Source organism: Cnephaeus nilssonii (genome assembly GCF_951640355.1).
Source record: "Cnephaeus nilssonii genome assembly, chromosome: 13".
NCBI lineage: Eukaryota > Metazoa > Chordata > Mammalia > Chiroptera > Vespertilionidae > Cnephaeus > Cnephaeus nilssonii.
In genome coordinates this window covers 3,363,019-3,386,305 of record NC_137084.1, presented here as the reverse complement: position 1 = coordinate 3,386,305, position 23,287 = coordinate 3,363,019, and the positions used below count along the sequence as shown (strand labels likewise).

At 56.1% G+C, this 23,287-nt stretch overlaps 1 protein-coding gene across 1 annotated transcript; it reads right to left on the bottom strand.

The window, feature by feature from the left end:
* Positions 1 to 934: 934 nt before the first annotated feature.
* ASRGL1 (asparaginase and isoaspartyl peptidase 1) lies at positions 935 to 18,509 on the bottom strand. Its single transcript, XM_079787503.1, has 6 exons — positions 18,315 to 18,509; positions 14,929 to 15,071; positions 13,906 to 14,063; positions 3,437 to 3,555; positions 2,407 to 2,517; positions 935 to 2,083 (listed from the first exon to the last, which is right to left on the bottom strand). Exons 1-6 carry the CDS (start codon positions 18,502 to 18,504, stop codon positions 1,878 to 1,880), a joined length of 927 nt encoding a protein of 308 aa, XP_079643629.1. The 5' UTR covers positions 18,505 to 18,509; the 3' UTR covers positions 935 to 1,877.
* Positions 18,510 to 23,287: the final 4,778 nt, after the last annotated feature.

Here is a 23,287-nt window from a genome sequence, read left to right as displayed (position 1 = left end):
AGCGTAATGATGGAATGGCCACGTGAGGGCTCGGTGAGGAGGCGGCCGTCCTGCCAGCCAAGCAGGGAGGCCCCAGGAGAAGCCAAACCTGCCGACACCGTGATCTTGAACTTCCAGCCTCCAGAACTGGGACAAAATACCCATGTTTAAGCCACTGTCTGCGTGACTGTGGTCGGCAGGCCCAGCAAACGAATACACCTGCTGACGAATCCTTATTTCTAGGGGCAGCTGTTGCATGGGGAGGTTTTCAAGGACATCAACACAGACTCCCTCCTGGGCCTGGCCAGCTCCGACATTGGTCCAAAGGACACTTAAGGTAAACACTGCAATTCTTTTTTAAATTGTTTTTATTGATTTTAGAAGGAGAGGAGGGGGGAGGGAGAGGGAGAGAGAGAGAGAAACATCGATGTGAGAGAGATACATCAATCAGTTGCCTCTTGTTGAACCTGCAACCTGGGCATGTGCCCTGACTGGGAATTGAACCCGTGACCTTTCGGTGCCTGGGGTGATGCTCAACCGACTGAGCCACACCGGCCAGGGCCACTGAGCAATTCTTTAATTTCCTTTGCTCTCCAGAGTGACCTGTGTTTACAGAGGAAGTTAACCTGCCCAGGGTCACCAGCAGAGTTAAACTCGGTTCTGCCTTCAAGGGCGACCTCTTCCTCGTTAGTCCCGAGCAGGGTCAGAGGTCAGGAGCCAAAACTGTGTGGCTGTGGGGGGGGGGGGGGGGGGGAAGGTGAGCCCTGGCCGGCGGCCGGCGGGCGGGGCCGTAGGCCCTGCTGACACTGGCACGTGTTTCCTTCCTTCCTGAACCCGCTCAGAAAGGCTCAGCTCTTCTGCCCACCTCTCCCGTGGGCTCCGCGAGGCGGGGCGGGCGGTGCTGCCCACACGCCCCGCACCTGGCAGGCCTGTCACCGCACGCCCGTCCGCACGGCAGACCAGGAGCTCCTGCGCCCCGGCCTTTGTCCACAGGGCTCCTAGCCACCCTGTTGTTCTTCCAAAACACATTTTATCGAGGCCCTGGAATCGCGAGCAATGGGAAGTTTTGTGCCCCAGGACTCCCCGCGAGGACCCGCAGGGCGCGGCAGCGGAGGCTGCTCTGAGCGGCGCGGGCGGCTGAGCGGCGAGACCCGGGCGCAGGCTCCTGTGTGACCCCAGGGAGCTCTCAGACTGGCCCGTGATCACCTTCACCCCCAGACGAGGGCGTAGGGGCTACCGCGGGTCCTGGGACCGTATCTGGAAACCTCTGTGTCAGTGAGTCAGGGGAGACCCGAACTTAGAAGAATCAGTGTCCCCCGGGGTGTCTGTCACCCGGGGTGTCTGCGCCCCGGGGTGTCTGCGCCCCGGGGTGTCTGCGCCCCGTGCTGTCCTGAGCCCAGTGGTGGCTGCGACCTTTGGCGGCCCCACTGGACGTGGCCCACGGGCCCTGCTGCTCCTGCCGGGCTCTCGGCGCCTCCTCGGGCTCCTTCCCACCTCGCCCCTCACGGCCCGGCCCCTCAGAACGTGCACACCCGAGGCGGGTCCCCCAATGCCAAGGGCAGTGTCTGTCGGGCTAGGCTCACGGGTTTCTTCTTCCTCACCCGAGACCCCGCGACTGTTCCAGAGACGGGCGGGGGGGCTGGCGCCTTCGCTCGTCTTACGTGGGTGCCACTGTGGGCGTCTCTCTCATCCCTCCGGAACCCGCCCCTCACCAGACATCCACATACTCACTGATCCAGGCAACAAACGAGGGACAGACGGCAGAGTTTTTCCATTTTTTAGCTCTAATTGCTTAAGCTAAGTCTCCACGCCAGGAAACTGTACTTTACCTGCAGGCTGGCACCTGGAATACAGTCTTGGGGGGCGGGCGGGCGGGGCTGGGGGGGAGGGGAGCGGGCTCAGAGCATGTCGGTGATACTGGTCGTGTTGAGGTCAATGCCAAAGTGCAGCTTGCCGGCCTGCGCGGCCGCCCAGGGCATGGACTCCGAGGTCCACTTGACCGCCCAGTCTCCCGCTTTGTTGACCAAGATGACACCCCCTAGTCCCTTGAGCTTTGACTTCATGTAGCCCAGTGACACCTCGGCAGCCTCCTCCAAGGTCTTTCCTGAAAGCAGGGGCAGGGTGGGAAACCGAGTCAGTTCCTGTCGAAGGGATCTGATGGAAGAACCATCAGCAGTGTGAAAACCCGAGCCTTGGTAGACGGTGTCTATTTGAGTGCCCCCAAGAGGGCCCGCCCCCACGCAAGGCCCTCCTCCCTCTCCCACCCAGGCCTCGAGCCGCCGCTGCCCCCTGCAGGCGGCAGACAGTACTGCCAACAAGCTGAAAGCAGCTAGTGCCCCAAAGGAGAAAGGGGTGAGATCCGCCCCCCTCTCTTCACAAACAGCTTCTGTTCACCCGTCTCCGACAGCGCGGCCTCGCTCCGCGTACCTTGCTCCACGTGGAAGAGAGTGAGCCTGGCCAGGTTCACCTTCAGGATGCTCTCCCCGTGCCCCGTGGTTGAAATGGCCCCGACGTCATTGTCCGCGTAGCCCCCGCATCCTGCTCCGAGGAAAAGATGGGTTCTACCTGAGCAAGAGTGAGGGCGCTCACACACACAGCCCACGTCTAATGCTACATCGGCGTTAAGTCCCAAAGTGTAGACAAGGTCGGAGGGGTAGCCATGACCTTGGGATGCAAAGGCGGACCGGTCAGCAAGCACATGTGACCGCCCTGAAGTCAGGGGGATGCAGAGGGTCTGGGTGGGGGAGGGGAGGGGAGGGGAGGGGAGGAGAGGGGAGGCCTGGGGCAGCTACACCAGGACAGCTCCTCCCTTGCCCCAAACCCGCCCAGGCTGCACCCCCTCCCCAGCACCCCCTCCTGGGAACGAGAGGGAGGCGGCGCCAGCCCTCAGGAGGCGCGTTTTAATCTGCAACGTTTCTGTGGCGAGCAGCACATTGCTTTGGTGCTACTCAAATCTAATGACTGCCGTCAGCCCTCCGCTTGCTCTGCTCGCTAACTCACGCCCGCGCCTGGGCAGAGGGGGGCGCCCGGGCAGAGGGGGGCGCCTGGGCAGAAGGGGGCGCCTGGGCAGAGGGGGGCGCCTGGGCAGAGGGGGCGCCTGGGCAGAAGGGGGCGCCTGGGCAGAAGGGGGCGCCTGGGCAGAGGGAGGCGCCCGGGCAGAGGGTGGAGCCTGGGCAGAGGGGGGCGTGTGTAACCGTTTGGGACTAAGCCTGTGGATCGGAGACGGGGGCTGGAGAGAAGGAAGAGGCACGGTGGGTAGCTTGGGGCACCTTCAGCTTCCTGATCGCCATCGCCCTCCCCATGGCGCCCCGACTTTCAGGTCATGCCCTTGAGGGGAACAGAGCGCCTGCTGGGTAGGAAGCAGCGCCCCAGCGACCCCTCCAACCGCCGCCGCTGCCAGAGGAGAGGGGCGGGGAGCCGTCCGCGCACGTGAACTCGGTGGCGGGAAGGAAACTACCTATACAGGGCGTGTCCCCGACGCGGCCGACCATTTTGTTCACGATGCCCCCCGTCGAGGTGGCATAGGCCACGTCTCCTTTGGAGTCCAAGGCGACAGCGCCCACGGTGCCCAAGTTCCTGCAGAAAGGAAACAGAGGAAGGAAGTGGCAGCGTGAGAGGAGGGGCCGCGGGCGGGACGCACCCTGACCCCCAGTTCCTGCCTCGGGAGGCGGCAGGGGAAGCGGAAGTCGCCGTGCAGCCCCAACTGGAGGGCGATGCAGAATTCCCGGGTCCCCCTCCCCCAGACACCGGAGTTTCCCCATGGGGTGGGACCCCGCACCGGTGCCGCGAGGCGGCCTGGCCACACCGTGCTGCCGCCCGCAGGGCTTGCTGAAAAGCTGAAACGCGGGCATCCCCCCAAGCATTCCGTCCGCATCTCCCGGAGGAAAAGCGGGGAACGGCACGGCCGCCACCTGCCCCCCCAGATGCTGCAGCAGGAGGCGTGAGGCACTCTGAGAGCCGGACGGAGGGCCTGGAGCGCCGGCCAGAGGCCACCGGGCGCCAAGCTCCGGTCGCACTGAACCGTCGGAGACTAAGGCGATGGCAGGGCGCGAGGGGGAGCGCGGTGGGCTGGGCTGTGCTGGGCCTCCGGAGGAAGTGGGGGCCAGCCCCGCTGACCCCCCAAACCCGAACACGGCTGCTGAGCCCACGGGATTTCGGGGAGGCCGCCGTGGCGGGAGAGAGCGGAGCAGGGAGAGTGGGAGGCCACAGGGAGGGCCGCAGCCAGACGGGAGGCTCGGACAGGACAGGCGGCGACCGCCCAGCCGGCGACCCAGGGCTGAGGCCGCCGTCCTGGCTCCGTGGTGCCCCTCACGCTCAGCTTGGACACGGCAGCATCGGCCACCCTGCGCCCAGGCCACCGGGAGGGCGCCACTGAGTGCCGCGCGGAGCGGGCCTGTGAGCCGAGACTCTCACAGCATCGGCCGGGGTGTGGACAGGATCGGCGCCCCCCCTCCCGCCCCCACGCGGCTCCAGTGAAGGCCTTGGTGTCGGGCGTGGGCCAGGCTGTGCGGGGCCGGGGCCCTCACTCTCCCCTGCAGGGCGGGGGAAGCCCCTCCGGGGCCCTGGCCTGGGTGGCTCAGTGAATAGAGCGTCGGCCCCTGAGCGCACCGAGGGGTCTCGGGTTTGATTCTGGGTCAAGGGCACGCACCTGGGTTGCAGGTTTGATCCCCAACCCTGAGGCAACCAATCGATGTTCCTCTCTCTCTCTCTCTCTCTCTCCTCATTCCCGTCCACTCTCTCTAAAAACATCCTCGGATGAGGATAACAAACAACGAAGAGCCTCTGGAACCCACGCGCAGCACCTGCGGCCTGCCCAGCGGGGGAGCCTGCCGCGCGGGGGACCAGGGGATCAGGGCGCTGTCTGCAGTGACAGCGGAGAAAGCGGCCCAGATGCCCCGGGAGGTAAAGAACAGACGGCGCGTCCCACGGAGAGAAACCTCAGGGCCAGGCCGCGCTCCCACGGCGCTCGCCCTGAGGCTGGGGTGTCTGTGACGCAGGGACTCGCACAGCACACGACCACTGTCGCTCACCGTCCTCGTCTTCCTCCTGGTGACGGAACAGCCTAAACTGCGATCGGAAGTCAATGTCTGCTTTTCTTAGTGAGAAAAGAAAGTGACGCAATGCTCCATTTATTTTTATTTTTTTAGGGTGAGCGTGCTTTTCTTTCTTTTAAAAAATATTTTTAAAATTAATTTCAGAGAGGAAGGGAGAGGGAGAGAGAGAGAGAAACGTCAATGATGACAGAGAATCACTGATGGGCCGCCTCCTGCACGCCCCCTGCTGGGGACCGAGCCCGCAACCCGGGCCTGTGCCCTGACCGGGAATCAAGCAGTGACCTCCTGGTTTCCGGGTCGATGCTCAGCCCCGGAGCCCGCCGGCCGGGCGATGCTCGCTTTCTCGCTCTGAGTGCCGATCCCACCGGTGTCCCCTCGGCACGCTCATCCAGGGACACGCGTGGTGTGTGCACGGAGGCTGCGCGTCTACCGGCTCCTCGCGCAGCAGTCACTCTGCTTGTTGCGGGCTGACCGAGGGAGACGGGAGGACACGGCCGGCGAGGAGGTGGGGGAGACGGTGGTTTGCTGGGGGGTCTCGGGGGGGAGGGTGACAAGCAGGCTGGAGAGGGACGGGGCCGAGGTGTGAGAGGAATCGTGAGCAGTGCTGAGGCTCTGGGATCCAGTAATGGGAAGGCTGCAGGAAGCATTTGTTCAAATGGAGGGGCTAAAATAAAATAGGAATTAAATTAAAAGTAAAAACAAAGAAATGCAGGAGACGATTAGGGGTCGGTGTTGCTGTTTTGTTGGGAGAATCCGAAGTTCCATTGTGGGCACAGGCTTGAGGCAACTGCCAGGGAATCACATGCAGAGTCTGCATCGTGGCTAGACACGGCCGGCGCTCGAGGGGCGAGGAGGGAAAACCCCGTTCCTATCACAAGGGAACGGCCGCAAACAGGTGCCGGCGAGGGGGCAGAGAAGGGGAACGCTCGCGCACTGCGGGCGGGCGTGGGGCTGGTGCGGCCGCCGTGGGGAACAGCAGGGCGTGTCCTCCAAAAACTGAAAACGGAACTGCCATTTGACTCAGCGATGCCACGTCTGGGAACACATCCCAAGAACATCCCTGAAACTCCCATCAGGAAGAACACAGGCACCCCTGTGTCCACAGCAGCGCTATTTACAGCCGACACGATCTGGAAACAGCCCAAGTGCCCGTGGGCAGAGGGGTGGGTAAGAAAGCTGCGGTACAGCTACGCGGTGGAATTCTGTGCGGCTGGAGAAAAGAAAGAGCTCCTACCACTTGCAAGAGCAGGGATGGACCTGGAGCGCATCGTGCTAAGCGAAATAAGCCAGTCGGAGAAAGAGGAGTGTCCTACGATCTCGCTCATACGCGGAACATAACGAACAAAATAAACGGACGAATAAGACGGAACCAGACACAGAAGCAGGGGACAGACGGACGGGTGCAGAGGGAAGGTGGGGTGAGGGGGCGGGAGGCGGTGCTTCACCAGGGAACTTACGTGCACATGTGCATACCCCACGGACACAGACAACAGAGTGGTGAAGGCCTGGGAGGGGCGGGTACGGGGTGGAGGGGGTCAATGGGAACCCCCCCCCCCACACACACAAAGGGGACATCTGTAATACTTTCAACAATAAAGATAAATTTAAAAAAATGACAACGTCCTTCTTCCTGTGTCAGATAAGAAGTACCCCCAGTCACTTCAGGTGGCAGCCCATCCCTAACATGTGCAAGGGGTCAAGGCAAGAGCACAAATACAAATGGAGGCCCACACTGTCCTATATAATAAAACCCTAACATGCGGATGGCGGACGACTGGTTGCTATGACGCGCACTGACCACCAGGGGGCAGGTGCTCAATGCAGGAGCGTTTGCCCCCCTGAGAGGGAGGCGACCAGGGGGCGGGGCCGGCCAGCAGGCAGCGCCAGGCTGCCAGCCAAAGCGGGTGCCAGTGGGGGCCCGCTGATCGCCCCACAGATGGCCCTGATCGCCGGCCAGGCCTAGGGACCCTACCCTATAAGTTGGGAACAGTCTCTTAGAGTTAAAAATTAAAACCTGGCAAGGTTACTCTAACACTGAAAAAACAGGGTGATGCAGTGATGACATGCGTGGACTCTGGCTTGCACATTTTGTGGTCAGCCCTGATTCTGACACTTATGACTGTGTGACAAAGCCAATTACTTAACTTCTCTCTGCTTCGGTTTTCCCACCCATAAGATGGGGAAAACGTTACTACTGCCTGAGAAGGATCATGTTACGTACTACTTTTTATAATCATGGGGGGAAATGTAGCTGCCCATACAGCAGCAAGATGCCTTTCACCTGTATGAGAAGTACAGTCACTGGTGCATGCAGCGTCCCGGATTGCGAGAGGGATGTCCAACTGCCGGTTTAGGCCCAACATCCCCCAAGGGGTCCCGGATTGCAAGAGGGCACAGGCCGGGCTGAGGGATGAATTTCATGCACTGGGCCTCTAGTTTAATAGTTATAAACATGTGATAAATGTGTCTCAAAATATACTGTCCCGCTCTGGTATTCATATGACTGAACGCTGACAAACCACCAATGATGACTTAGTTGCTATTGTTCCCATCTGGATCCTCTCATCAGCTGGGGACGCCTGGATGAGTGAAACAAGACGCACACACAAAATACATCAACTGTGCCTTTACTCCGTAGCATTAATTTTCCTCGCCTCGTATTAGAGAGCCCTGATGATGTTCTCATCGTCAGCATTTCCACCCGACACCCACCCCACAGGGGAAGCGCCGAACGAGGCAGCCTTTCGAGTCCATAGACTTCTTAGCACGTTCTTTTAAAAAAATATATATTTTATTGATCTTTTTACAGAGAGGAAGGGAGAGGGATAGAGAGTTAGAAACATTGATGAGAGAGAAACATCGATCAGCTGCCTCCTGCACCCCCCGCACTGGGGATGTGCCCACAACCAAGGTACATGCCCTTGACCAGAATCGAACCTGGGACCCTTCAGTCCGCAGGCCGACGCTCTATCCACTGAGCCACACCAGTCAGGGATCTTGGCAAGTTCTTAGTTGGAGAAACTTTGCTCCCCTGACACAGCAGCAACTGGAATTGCCAAGAGAATTCTGAAAGCAGAATGACCTAGATTTGGAGGTGGATCCCGATTTTAACATGACCACACTCACATGCACTATGGGGTTACATATGATAAACTCTCCTCACAGAAGATATTACCGTTTTCATTGGATCAGCTGCATCTCAACCACTTACTGTCACTTAGACCCATGCAGAACATCTTAAGTTCTTCCAAATGTAAGGGCTGGTGGACAGAGAAAACTGAAAACAGCAGCGCGTTGTCCGGATGACTCTCTCCTCACGCGGTGTGACGCTCTGAGCGCGAACAGCAAAGCAGCCTCCGTGGAAACGGGTGCCGGGACTGGGTCCGAGAGTCTGCGCCCAGTCAGACCCGTGTCTCTGCTTCCTTATCCAACTTCCTTTCATTGTGCTGGGTTGTTATTCTCGCACATTTCACAGGCACTTTTGGGTTTGTTTCTCTAAACTCAAAAGAATACTTTCAATCCTTTAAAAAAGCAAATAACCAAACGTGGATGTTTTCAAGGCTTTTGTTAAGCTCAGCAATAGAAATGAACAGTTTAGCTAAGTAACTGTCTTAAATTCAGAATTAAATTTCACTTTCCGTTAAAGGCCGTGACTTGTTCTTGGAGAAGCTCCTGTGGTTTGGGTCAGCTCTTCTTACCTAGATTGGATGTAATGACGTCAGCAGCCTTTAGCTGGTGTTCCCACCATGTGTCTGAGATTCGTTGCAAAGTCAGCCATGCGTCTGACCAAGCTGTCCCACTTTGGGCAGATCTCGGAAACCTTGTTCTAGACCCGATTGTCCCACAGCATCACCGTCGGCCCAGCTGAGGCGTGTCTCCTAGAAAAATTCAAACTGTGCGCTGTCTGCTTGTCACACAGAGAACTTCTGGATTCTTGGCCACACTTCATGCTTATATACCTTTTGCTTACCAACCACGTTAGCTCCCTTATCACAGGCTTGCCTTCCACCATTTTATTTAATTAATTAATTTAAAAAATATTTTTATTGATTTCAGAGAGGAAGGGAGAGGGAGAGAGAGATATATAAAGATCAATGTTGAGAGAGAATCATGGATCGGCTGCCTCCTGCACGACCCCTACTGAGGATCAAGCCCGCAACCGGGGCCAGAGCCCTGACCAAGAATCGAACCATGACCTCCTGGTTCATAGGTCGATGTTAAACCACTGAGCCACGCGGCCAGGTGATCATTTTATTTTTTTAAATATATTTTTATTGATTTCAGAGAGGAAGGGAGAGCTAGAAATATCAATGACGAAAGAGAATCATTGATTGGCTGCCTCCTGCATGCCCCCTACTGGGGATCAAGCCCACAACCCAGGCATGTGCCCTTGACTGGAATCAAACCCGGGACCCTTTAATCCGTAGGCTGATGCTCTATCCACTGAGCCAAACCAGCTAGGGCTAGGTGATCATTTTAAACATTAATTTTAGTCTAAGTTAAAAAGTTTCCCCCAATTCTTCTCTTTATTCAAAACGCGTCCTTTAAAAAGCAGGTGTAAAGCCACTGAAATGCTCATTGATTTAAGCTTGCCTTTCTTCTCCGGGGAGTGTAATGATACATAGAAGGTTAGTTGTTCAACATGTCTTCTCACCGTGGAACGTTCTGGTTGAACGGAGTACTTTAAAAAGTTTACATGTGATTTCATCTCTCACGTATTACCCGTTCGCTCAGTCTGTTTGTATTCTCTATTCTAGGTAGTGATCGTTAGTTTCCTTATTATTTATCCTAATCACACGTTTGGCATTTTATCAAATTGTGAAATCACGGTTAGTCAACCTAGAAAGTCTCCGTTGTTTCTGTAACACGGTGCTGCGGTCCCCGGAAGGCAGCGTTCGGCGTGGCTAATATCGGGCACCCGGTCTCATTCTTTGAAGGACATGACACGGATGTTTCAGGCCACTCTTCTTTCCGCGTTGTCAGTGGTCTGCTGTGGAGGCGGTCTTCCCCCCCCCCCGCCCCCCCGCACCTGCTCCGCGCTGTTGTGAGCGGGATGCTGTGCGATGGGCAGCTAAGGCGTCCGCTGGCGAAGGAGCCGAGGTTGCAGGCGCTTCACGCGAACCCGCCCGGCTGTGGGTCGGGAGGGAGCAGTGTGGCTGTGACGTTCATTGTCTGGACCGGTCAGGAGCTCTTCACCGCACAGAGACTCCCGCGCCGCGTGTAGCTGCTGTGGGCGCCGCCGGGAAGGGAAGGAGGGGCTTACTTCCACTGTTTTGCCTCTAAAAGTGCAGCCTCTCCCTCCTCTTCCTCCCGGTTTCCCTTCGGGCGCCTCTAGTCTTTTTCTGGCCAGAGCGTGAGGCTCGCACCCGTTTCCAACCATCTAGGGATGAAAAGCGAAATGTAATGATATCGAATGCACAGAATCAGAATATAGTTTCACCAAAAATAAAGAGCAAAGCAGCAGAAAAAATGTTAGGCACAGTTTAAAAAAGTTAGTTTTTTTCCTAAAAGATGCAAAATTATCTATTGATACTACAGTCAAACCATGAATCACAATGACTCTTAAAACCAAAATTGCTTAAAAGCTGGAAATTTTAACGTTATACCTTTGAAAATTCAACTCAATTGCTTAAACCTTTTATAAGAATAAAAGCATTCCTGCTTCCGACAGTCAGTGAGCGTTCAGCTGCCAACAAAAAGCGCCGGCTTCCTGCAGGCCCAGCCCAGCGGGCACCGGCCACACGGGGCCCCCGGCACAGGAGACGGGGCGTCCGCAGGAGACGGGCTGCAAATGTCAAGTTCACATCCGATTTTGAAGATTTCGTATGAAAGAAGACTATAAAACATCTCAAATAATTTCTTTTCTTTTCTTTTTTAATCCTCACTGGAGGATATTTTTCCATTGATTTTTTAGAGAGAGCGGGAGAGGAAAAGACAGAGAGAAACATCCGTGTGAGAGAGACACATCGACTGGTTGCCTCCTGCACGCACCCTGACCAGGGCCCAGGCCGGGGAGGAGCCTCCAACCGACGTATGTGCCCTTGACCAGAATCGAACCCGGGACCCTTCGGTCCGCAGGCCGACGCTCTATCCACTGAGCCAAACCGGCCCGGGCTCAAATAATTTCTTATACTGATGACGTGTTTAGACGTAATGGGTTCAATATATAATATTAATTTCACCTGTTTCTTTTTACTTTTTAAAAATAAGGCACTCATATTGGACAGTGCTGATCTAGCCCTACATATACAGGGTGTCCCCCCAAAATGTATGCACACACTTGGAATAATTATAAAGGCAGAGTTTATTAAAATACATTTCATTTTCTTTTTAAAAAAATATATTTTATTGATTTTTTACAGAGAGGAAGGGAGAGGGATAGAGAGTTAGAAACATCGATGAGAGAGAAACATCGATCAGCTTCCTCCTGCACACCTCCTATTGGGGATGTGCCTGCAACCAAGGTACATGCCCTTGACCGGAATCTAACCTGGGACTTTGCAGTCTGCAGGCTGACGCTCTATCCATTGAGCCAAACCGGTTAGGGCTACATTTCATTTTCAACATTGAGCTATCAGCTGTTGAAGTGTGTATAGATTTTTTGGGGGGACACCCTGTATAACAAACTTAAGAGTGACAAGTCTTACAGTTGCTGTACCAACTCACGAACACCCCGGAACCACAAATTTAAGCAAAGAGAACGGAGACGTGGCACGACTGAGAAGCAACACTTGGTTCTGTGAGGATTGATTTGACGAGCTATTGGCCTGCCCTTGTCTCTTACCTGATGCTGCTGCTCGCTCTTCCCCACGCCGAGTGGCCCGCCGAGGCCGGCAGAGGCACCGTCCACCAGGCCCTGCAGACTCAGGCGGCCTCTGCTTAGAGGGCACAGAGCGAGGGGCGGACGGAGGCGCCTCCCTGGGGGCTGAATGGTGTGAGTCAGGAGCGTGGACGCCGAGGGCTACGGGTCACGCGGTGCCGCGGCTGAGTGACAGGTGCCCGGGTACCTGGAACACACCAACTGCTTTGTGGTTTTGTGATCTGAGGGTCCCCCGAAGGGCAGAAGCCCCTCGTGCAAGACTGGCGGGCGGAGAGGGGTGTTGTTCCAGACTTTTAGGAAACAACGTGGCGGCATCTGCGAAAAGGCACGTGAACCACGGACAGAGCACCCCCACTCCTGGCACTCCGGCCTGTCCACAGCACGGCGCACTCTGGAGGTTATCAGCAGCCCCCGACGTGAGGCCGTCCTTGTGAAACACGTTCGCAACGTGGGGACGTCTTCCTGTGCGCCGCCTGGCCGCCGTCGAAGGCCCGGCCATGATTCTTTTGCAAAAGCTCCCTAGGGCCTAGGTGGCCCTGAGGACACCTCTGGGTACACGGCCGCCTCTGAAACCAGGCAGCGTCATTCACTACGTTCCATTGTAAACCCCCAGGCCGTGTCCACATTTTATTCTTCACATTTCGTTTCAAATAAGGGGGCTTTTATTTGGGATTCTGAACCCCGTAACAGAAAACTAGTTCAGGACGTATGACTAATTCGAACTTCTGAGTGTTGTGCTGATTTCTCTGCACCATACAAGGGCTTAAGGAAGTTCAGAGGGGACACGAGATGACAGGGAATGTGTTCAGTCTATAAGATAGCAAGCTGGTCAAGAAGCATCAGTGAGTCCTAGCCGGTGTTGCTCAATGGATAGAGCGTCGGCCTGAGGACTGAAGGGTCCCAGGTTCGATTCCGGTCAAGGGCACATGCCTGGGTTGCCAGCTTGATCCCCAGTAGGGGATGTGCAGGAGGCAGCCAATCAATGATTCTCTCTCATCATTAATGTTTCTATCTCTCTTTCCCTTTCCCTTCCTCTCTGAAATTAATAAAAATATATTTTAAAAAATAATCTATACTAATAAAAGAGTAATATGCTAATTAGACCGGATTGACCAGATGTCTTCCGGATGTCTGACTTCCTTCCGAACAAAGCCATGGTGGCAGGGGCCGAGGCTGGGGCTGTTAGCAGCGATCAGGCTGGTGGGGGAGCAAGCAGTTAGGGGTGTGATCAGGCTGGTGGGGGAGCAAGCAGTTAGGGGTGAGATCAGTCCGGTGCCGGGGAGCAGTTAGTGGTGAGATCAGGCAGGCAGGCAGAGGCAGTTAGGGGCAATCAGGCAGGCAGGCAGGTGAGTGGTTAGGAGCCAGCCAGCAGTCCCAGATTGTGAGAGGGATGTCCAACTGCTGGTTTAGGCCCGATCCCTGAGGGGTCCTAGATTGGAGAGGGTGCAGGCCGGGCTGAAGTACACACACACACACACACACACCTGCCCCCATGCATGAATTTCGTGCACTGGGCTTCTAGTAATAAAATAAAAATATATTTAAAAAAGAAAGAAAAAGAAGCATTGATGAGTTCACACAGTAACACAGGCACTCTTGTATTAAATCATGTTGGGAGGGAGCTCTACTAGCCTAGTGTGAGTGAGTTCTCCTCCTATATAATAAAAGCACAGTATGCAAATTATCCCTTCAACCGGAGGTCTTCCGGGAGTTTAACCAGGGGGTGGGCTGGCCTGGGGAAGGGAGGGAGGCCCTGGCGCTGGCAGGTGGCCCGGGGAAGGGAGAGAGTACCCGGCCGGCAGCCGGCAGCCACTAGGGACCCTGCCAGTGCACGCATTTCGTGCACTGGGCCTCTAGCAGCAGTAATAGGTGAGGTGAAGTTTATTATTAAAAAGCAAAGGAGCAGTTTTCCCGTTACTTAGTGGGCAATACTTTGTTCAAAGAGTGAAACTGCCGAGCGCTACTGGACTTCTTTAAGAACTGTCAGTAACCCAACAGCCGCCCGGCGTTCACACCTGAGCAACCCCCACCGCGGCCACAGGGGGCGCTTACTTTTGGGGTTCCGGTTTCTGAGCGTCTTTCCCGCGCTTCTCTTTCTCGAGGCGTTTCCTGTTCCTCTCTGTGACCAGCTGCTCCCGAGGAACCGCTCGGATCCCCATGGCGGCGGCAAACTCTGCGGCACCCCGGTCCGTCAGGAAGCAGTGAGGCGTCTGGACCAGAGGAAACACGGTGAGTTTCTGAACAAGTTGAGACCTTTTTAACTGTTCCTGCTGTGTGAAGGCAATGACTCCTCTCCGGGCACAAAACCTCACAAATGCACGTCTCAGTGGCTTACTTTTCTGAATGTTGAAAAGAGGCTGGCTCTGAGTTTTCTATTAAAAAAACACACAAACACAACCCCACAAAAACCAAAATGATGGCATACTGCTAGAAATGTGACTTACATATGATCTTTTTTTTTTTTTTAACTCCTTACTTATATATTTAAACATTTTAGAGAGAGAAGAAAAGAGAGGGAATGAGAGGGAGGGGGAGAGAGAGAGAGAGAGAGAGAGAGACAGAGAGAGACAGAGAGAGACATCGATGTGAGAGAGAAACATCAATCAGATGCCTCCCGTATGCATCCCGACCGGGGATTGAACCTGCAACCTAGGTCTGTGCCTGACTGGGAATTGAACCCTGACATTTTGGTGTATGGATGATGCTCCAAACAACCAGCCACCCGGCCAGGGCTATATTTGATCTTACACTTAGAGAACATAATCCATGTTTATTTAATACATACTAGTAAACAGCTGGTCTGCTCAGTTTGCATGTGCTATGTTCTATGTGTTGTGAGAAGGCTGGACACGGGAAGATAACACGGAAGCGAAGTGATCACTGGCCGAGTGCCATTGTCCACCGAGTCGGCGTCCTGGCTGCGGGGAGGAACGTCACGTTCCTCCCGTTCTTTTGTGCGTGTTGGGAGAGTGACCTAGAGTGACCTCAAGTACCCCCCTGCGGGCAGGCCCCCCAGGCACTAAGGCGCGGCAGCGGCGGCCCCGAGGGGAAGGGTGCTTCTGTGGCCACGAGTACCTTCTCCATCACAAGCCGCGCCAGCTTGATGGGGTTCGCGATACATCGGACGGCGGACACGGCGCCCGAAGACAGGTCTTTTCCGTTCATGATACTGGCATCCATTTCCACGTCCCCGTTTACATTCAAGACGGATCCACAACCTAAACCCACAAGGAAGGCGAAAGCGAGAATCCAGAATTTAGGACTGGCTTCCGGGTCTCCGCTAAGCCGCCCACTTTAACTCACCCTCCGCCCCGTCGCCAAAGGGACATTTCTTAAGACAAGAACCTGACGGGGCACCCCATGGCCTGCCAAGCATCACCACGGAGCCCTCCGGACTCCCTTTCCCAGCTCCACCTCCTCTCCCTGGCGACGTGCTCTGCGATGTTAGGTTTCCCTGCACCGTCCTTGCCCTGCCCTTGGCAATGCTGTGCCCTTTACCGCTAGTACTTCCGCCAGCTTTCTCTGCCTACAGAATGCCTGTAAGTCTAGCTACTCCTTTTTAAAAAATATTTTTATTGATTTCAGAGAGAGAGGGAGAGGGAGAGAGAGAGAGAAACATCAATGATGAGAGAGAATCATTGATCGGCTGCCTCCTGCACACCCCCTACGGGGGATGGAGCCCGCAACCCAAGCATGCTAGTATGCCCTTGACCGGAATCGAATCTGGGTCCCTTCAGTCCGCAGGCTGACACCCTATCCACTGAGCCAAGCCAGCCAGGGCAGTCTAGCTATCCTTAACCTCTTTGTGATAGTTTCCTTATCTGTAAAAATGGAATAAGAACAAAGCTCAAGAATATTTAAAGGATTATAAAGGTATCCAGCCCTAACAAGGTAAAATTTGGTGTTTGGTAGCCAGTAGGAAATTACCAGGCACACAAAGAAACAGGGAAATAGGACCCATAATAATGAAAAAAAAAAATCAGCCCATGGTAACAGATCTAGGAATGACCCAAAAGATAGAATTAGTAGACAAGGATGTTAAAACAGCTGTTATCACTGCATTCCTCACGGACCAGAACGTGGAGGAAACTATGAAAAAGGCTCAACTAGAACTTCTGGAGATGAAGAAAAAAGAAGTCTGAACTAGAACATACTGGATGGGATGAACACCAGATCAGGGGTGTAGATGGGTCAGGATTGAGCTGAATTGTTGGACACCTCGCTGGTGCCTGAGGACTGCTCGGTGGGGTGGGCAAACCCGTACACGAGGAACGAGGTGCAGCATCTTAGGCACAAAGGCAACCGCCTGGGGCAAAGTGAAGCCTTTTCAACAAACGGCGAGGGAACCGCTGGACGTCCACATGCAAAACAAACAAAACCCAGACACTCTTAACGCCCTTCCCAGGGATGAACTCAGAATGGACCACAGGCGTAAGTGTAAAACGCAAAACCATACAACTCCTCGGAGACAGCTCGGGAGAAAACAGAGATAAACCCTGGGCTTGGCTCCTTAGGTCCAGCTCCAGAGGGATGGACCGGACCACATCAAACAAACGGTTCTGCCCGAGACCCAGGGAGGAGAAGGCGAGGCCAAGCCGAGACGGAGAGGCAGTGTTTATGGAAGACACGTGGTACAGCCCTGCGTGCAGACAGACAGAGGACTCTCACAGCTCCACAAGACAAAGCAACCGGACTGAAACACGAGTCAAAGACCTGAACTGACACCCTGACGAGAAGATGCATGCAAATGAGCTCATATAGCACACAAGCATGTGAAAAAAAAAAATCAGCTGTTTTCATAACCCAGCAACGAACCATCGGGAACTGAAATTGTATTTTTAAAATATATTTTATTGATTTTTTTTTTTTACAGAGAGGAAGGGAGAGGGATAGAGAGTTAGAAACATCGATCAGCTGCCTCCTGCACACTCCCTACTGGGGATGTGGCCGCAACCAAGGTACATGCCCTTGACCGGAATCGAACCTGGGACCCTTCAGTCCGCAGGCCAATGCTCTATCCACTGAGCCAAACCGGTGAGGGGGGTAACTGAAATTTTAAAAAGCATGTCGTGTTTACCCCACCACCAAAATACACGAAATAACGAGGTATGCAAATCTAACAAAATCTAAATGATGAGAGAGAATCACTGATTGGCTGCCTCCTGCACATCAAACACCAGGGATTGAGCACGCAACCCGGGCATGTGCCCTGACCGGGAATCGAATCGTGACCTCCTAGTTCATAGGTCAACGCTCAACCCCTGAGCCACGCCACCGGCTGGGCTACTTAACCCTTTTGTACCTTAGTGTTCTCATCTGATAAATGAGCATAATAATTACACCTCACTCCTAAGCCTAGAGTGCGGATTAAATGAGTCAATCATGCAAATTTCGTAGACCACTGTCAGGAGCAGCAGGCACTCAGAGTGATGCTTGTTATCCCTGGGATCAGCTGAGTGAAAGCGGCAAACACAAAGACTGCATTTACAGGACATCCCAGAGAACGCAAACTCGTCCACAGTGACAGGAGATGAGTGGGTGCTTGGTGCTGGGGATGAGTCGGGGAGATTAACTGCGAAGAAGCGACTTTTGGGGGTGATGGAAAGGTTTTAAACCTTGATTGTGGGTGCGCTCCCCTTCCCAGCAGCATGCCCGAGCCTTTCCCGCCCCTCTCCTCCCCCCACAGGCCTGCATCCCCTCAACTCTAGGAGACCCCGCCAGCCTTGCACCAGCCGCACAATGGCCAGTGGCCGCTCCACCAGCGCTAACCCCGCCCCCCCCGCCCCCCCAACCTGCCGCCAAGGTCCCTTTTCATCTGACTTCTCAAAGCAGCCCGGTCTCTCTCCTGCTGCTGCTTCTACCCGAGGCCCTTCCCGTGTCACTATCCCCGACTTTAATAAACGTCCTCTCAAAACTAAAAAAAAAAATCTTGCTTGTGGTGTGGTTACACGGGTATATTACGCATTTTTCACAACTTAAAATGGACACAGTTGCCCTGACCGGTTTGGCTCAGTGGATAGAGCGTCGCCTGCGGACTGAAGGGTCCCGGGTTCGATTCCGGTCAAGGGCATGTACTTTGGTTGTGGGCACATCCCCAGTGGGAGGTGTGCAGGAGGCAGCTGGTCGATGTTTCTAACTCTATCCCTCGCCCTTCCTCTCTGTAAAAAATCAATAAAATATATTTTAAATGAAAAGAATAAAATGGACACAGTTTATGGTATGTAGTCTACCCCCAACGCCCCCACAAAAAGAAGTAATAAAAACACCTCCTACTGATGTGAAGAGGTGAAAGGGGAAAAAAGGGAGGAAAAGTTTCAAAAAGTTTAAAGCAACTTGGTCAACAGGTAACAAGAGAAAAATGCAATCTCTTACGCGTATTGAATCCCACCACAAAGCGGGTTCGTTTGGAAAGGTCGGGGTGACTCCGGGGCCGCGGGGCGGGCTGGCCGCGGCGCACGCACCTGCGTTGAACTCGGGGTCGTCCTCCAGCACGGCCACCGCGCTCTCCACCGCGTCCACCGCGCTGCCGCCCGCCTTCAGGACGCTGTAGCCCGCGGTGGCGGCGCGGAGCACGCCCTGGCGCACCATCTCCTTGCGGTCCTTGGCGATGTGGCTGGCCCCGCCCCCGTGGACCACGACCACGGGGTTCATGTCGACGGACGGACGGACGGACGGACGCTCGGGGTCAGCGGGACGAGAAGGTCATCTACGGGGCCCGGGAAGCCCGCACGGGCGCCGTCCGCTCGGGGATTCCGTTGGGGACCCGGTCGGGTTTCTGCTCCGGGAGGAAGGCGGGGTTCAGCTCGGGCCCCTTCTGGAAACCGGGGCGGGGGTGGGGGGAAGAGGCGGGGGTCTGAGCTTCGCAGGAAGAGCCTAGAGCGCCCCCGGGTCTGAGTGTCACGGGCATGGACTGCGGGGCCCCCCACGCTGCTGGGGCCCCGCGGTTCCCCGCCAGCCGTCCCCCGGGCACCCCTGAGGCTGGCCACCCAGCGGTGCCGCTTCACCGGCGCCCTCCCGCCTCGAACCACGGGCCCCGGGAAGGGTGCTGCCCGGGCCGGGGGCCGCCGCTGGGGCCGGGGCGTGGACTCACCGAGGCGCCGCGGGAGGCGGACGCCGGGCTCCGGGATGGGCCGGGCCGCCCCGCAGGACTCGGAACCTGCAAGGCCCAGACCCTCCGCCCGGCGGGTCTGGAAACCGCTGGGCTCGCAACTGCCCCGCCTGCAAGGGCGCCGGGGCCACGAGGGGGCGCGCGCGGGCTGGCCTAACGCTCCGCGGGGCGCGGCGCCGGCGCCCCCCTCCCGGTCCGCGGCGTCCCCGCTCCGCCCGCCCCCAGGGCTCTGGCCCCCAGACGGGGCGACGCTGGCCCCGCACCAGGCGAGCTTCCCGGGGGTGCCGCACCGCCTCCTCCCTCAAGGCTGGGCGGGGGTGGCGCTGCTGGCGAGATGCGGGAAAAGATGGTCTGTGTCAGCCAGCCGCTGCCCCAGAGTGGGGCCGGGTGGGAAGGTTTTGTAATTTAACTGTGGACATCGAGAACGAAGACACCTACTAAGAAGGGCTTCTGGTGGCTAACTGGGCTAAAAAAAAAAAAAAAGCGTAGCAGCCATTTCTGCCCGGGCCGCTCAGGGGAACGGCTCTTGCGGGAGAAGCCCCGGAGCTGCCTGCCTCTGCCCTGGACTGTCTGCACCGTGCGCCCTGGGCCGGCCCTTACCAAGCGGTCCTTCCCCGCCCCATGGCGCATGGAGCTCTACCAAGCAGCGTGGCTCCCCCTCGCTAATCAGGACCTTGCCTTTTGAACCAACAAACTGCAAGGATTTGGAGTCATCCTTTGAGAGAAAGGACCGATCAGGGGTCGGGCAGGGACTTCTGCCTAAAGCCAACTGCAAGTGTAGTTTCCCTTCCCACTGAAGGCCGGGCGGGGCTAAAACACCTGGGAGCAGAGCCCACGGGCAAGGGGCAGGGCCTAGCCTCTGAGCCTAGCCTGGTGTGTAAGCTTAGCCTGTGAGCCTAGCCTGGTGTGTAAGCTTAGCCTGTGAGCCTAGCCTGGTGTGTAAGCTTAGCCTGTGAGCCTAGCCTGGTGTGTAAGCTTAGCCTGTGAGCCTAGCCTGGTGTGTAAGCTTAGCCTGTGAGCCTAGCCTGGTGTGTAAGCTTAGCCTGTGAGCCTAGCCTGGTGTGTAAGCTTAGCCTCTGAGCCTAGCCTGGTGTGTAAGCTTAGCCTCTGAGCCTAGCCTGGTGTATAAGCTTAGCCTCTGAGCCTAGCCTGGTGTGTAAGCTTAGCCTATGAGCCCAGTCTAGCTTTGGAGCAGAGCCTCAGAGCCTTGGAGCCCAATACATGACAATTATATGAAATTCACACTTTAGTGTCCACAAATACAGTTTTAGAATGCTAGTGATCCGGTGCACGAATTCATGCACATTGAAAGGGAATTAATTAGAAGGTGGCTGGCGGGGCTGGACTGGGCGAGATGGGCCAGACACACCCTGGAGCCAACCTCCATGGTCCCTCCCTGACTGGCCGAACCTGAGGTGGTGCCGTGGCTCGAGTGGGGTCCCTCTGGCAGGTGGGGTTCCTCAGCCTGGCCTGTGGAAAGCAGGCCGAAATCGGCTCTCCGACATTCCCTGAGGGGTCCCCAGAGTGTGAGAGGGCACTCTGCAAAGTTGCTGTCAGACAGGGTGTGGAATGCAAACACAAGAGCGCAGTAAGCCAGATTCGGGCTGACAGTGCCCCAGCAGCAACATAACTCACGGCCAAAGGTGGAATCGCATGGCCCCGTGAGGGATCGGGCTCCCTCCTCTCTGGTTTCGGGTGTATCGCATGAGAACCACTGCTGCCAAGTCACTACAGCTTGGCAGCTCCTATGTTAAGTGTTTGCCCCCTGGTGGTCAGTGCACATCATAGCAACTGGTCGGATGGACATTTAGCATATTAGCCTTTTATATACTAATACACACACACACATACACACACACACACACACATATAGACTAGAGGCCCAGTGCATGAAATTCATGCATGGGTAGGGTCCCTAGCGGCTGCTGGCTGCCAGCTGGGGCCTCCCTTTGTACCCCCTGCCATATTCCACGCTGCCCCTGGTGGTCAGCGCACGTCTAACTCCTGGTAGGTCGAACTCCCGCCCATGGGGACAATTTGCATATTAGCCTTTTATTATATAGGATAGCCACACCTATTTGTGTACATATTGTCTATGACTGCTTTCAAACTATGAGGAGCGACTTGGAGTTTCAACAGAGACCATCAGCTGTTCTCTCTCTGGCTGCTACAGACAAAGCTTGCTGGCTGCTGGTCTAGGATCTCGAATGCCCTTTGTCATCTTGCTCAGCTGGTCAAGAACCCTGGAGTTGCCTCTTTCACCAAAGACCGCCTTTTCCAAGCCAATCAGCCATTCCTTGGGGGGAGGAGGGGGCAGAAGAGGAGGCTGCACAGACTGCAGAGGAGTCCCCGACTTAGTGCCTTAGGCACCCGGAGTCCCATTGGGAAGCGAGAGTCAGAGATCGCAGGTGGACAGGGAAGGACGAGGCCCCTTTTCCGTCTTCTCTGTGTCTGACCTGGCGGAGAATGTGTTCAAGCACGAGGGTGGGGCTAGGGGAAGGGTGTGCGAGGCCTTCTGTGTGGGCGCCCCTTTTGTGTGGCGGTACCTCCCCCTGTGCGCTGGCCGCTGTAGGCGCCACCCCAGCCTCCCCACATCGGGCACAAGCAACACGGGTTTGGAATCGGGAAGCCACAGAAGCGATGACGGTGGGAATAGCTCAGGCATTGGAGCAAAATGCAAGCTTGGAACCCCAGAACGTTCCAGCAGGAAGGGATAGAGGTGACCGGAGCCACCCTGCACTGAACCATTGGCAGCCTGAGACTCAGGCAGGAACAAACCTGAGCCACAGCCAGGGATGGGATTGAAAGGCAGGGCCTCCCCTCCCAGGTCACATGCTTTCTGGGGATCAGAACTTGCCGGGCCCACAGTCCGGTAACCAATAACCAGGAAGGTCATTGGGTGCCACTGTCTCACAGAAGGAAGCCTGGGCCTCAGGGAAGGGGGTGACCCCCGTATGCCCCTGGCAGGGTGGCCACAGGAGGGCCATTTTTCTGCCTCTGGAGTTCCAGCAGCCACGTCTACACCAGAGCTCCAGGCTGTGGCGGGCCTTCCGGGAGCCCCGTTTTCTGCACACGCGGGGCAGGACGGCGTGCTTCAGAGGCAGCCTCACCTCAGAGCCCGCCGCCTTCCCTTTGCGGGGCCATCAGGTGACGTCCACCTGCCGCCCTGGTTAGCAGACCTTCCCTGTGCTCGTTGCGTGACCAGTTTGTGTTCCATTCTGGATTTGTCTCCCACGTCTCGCTCCTCCTCTGAAGAAGCCCACACCCTTTGCCATCTCGAACTGAGAACCGAGGCTATTTGTGCAGAATGCCTGGCCGGCACCCACAGCAATGCCTGTCCTCCCAGCAGGCCCCAGGGAGCCAGCCTCCGTGCAGGGTGTGACTTGCACAGCCACCCCTCCCTCGAGAGTCAGGAGCCCTGTCAGCCTCCGGCTCCCAGGCCGTGTGCTCAGAGTGTCCTTTCCTGGAAGGCAATCCTGGGGACTGGGGCCTCCCCATGGCGCAGGTCAACTTTGTTGCATGGACTCTGGACTCTCAGAGGGCTCTGACCCGCTGGGCCAAACCGGGGCTAGAGCAGCATCGCTCCCTCACCGAGACGGCTTTGCTCCCAAATGGGAGTCATTCCCAGGCCTCCAGTCCCGGTGCTTCCGTCCCCCGCACCCTTCACAGTCCTCCCAGTGCCCCAGAGTAAGCACAGGGCACAGTGCAAGTCGGGTCACACTGGAGCTCCGATCTCTTGGCTGATGTTTCTTTTCCTGAACTTGGACTCTGCAGTCCATCTCCTCTTCAATTCCATCGCCACCTCCTCACCATCTCTGACTCGGACTTATCCAGGAACCCGTTTCCCTCATCGACCGTCCTTTCACCGGGTCTCCCGGGGGCCAAGTCTTACCCTCGTGGTTATTCACTCAGAAACTCGGCTTGACCGTGCCTTGGGTGTTCGGCACTGTCCTTGGCTCTGGGGCTACATCAGTGATGAAAACAGGCAAAAACCCTTGCCCTCATGAAGCTTACTTCATAGAGGGGGGAGGAATAATGAACCAAGGACAGAGGAGAAGGAGAACGTACATTAGAAGGTGCTGAAGACCACAGGAGAAGAGAAGGGGGAGGGAGGGAGGGTTGCGGTTGTAACTGGGTAGCAGGAAGGACTCCCTCAGGAGGTAACGTTTCTGCCCAAACCCGAAGGAGCGTTGGGTGTCAGGCCACGAGGACCCCAGGGGGAGGGACCCGCAGGGTCTGGTCATACAGCTCTCGTCAGTGTTTACCTAAATGTGTTGTCAATCATTCCAGGGACCAATAGTCCAAGAAACAACACATCGGGGTCTG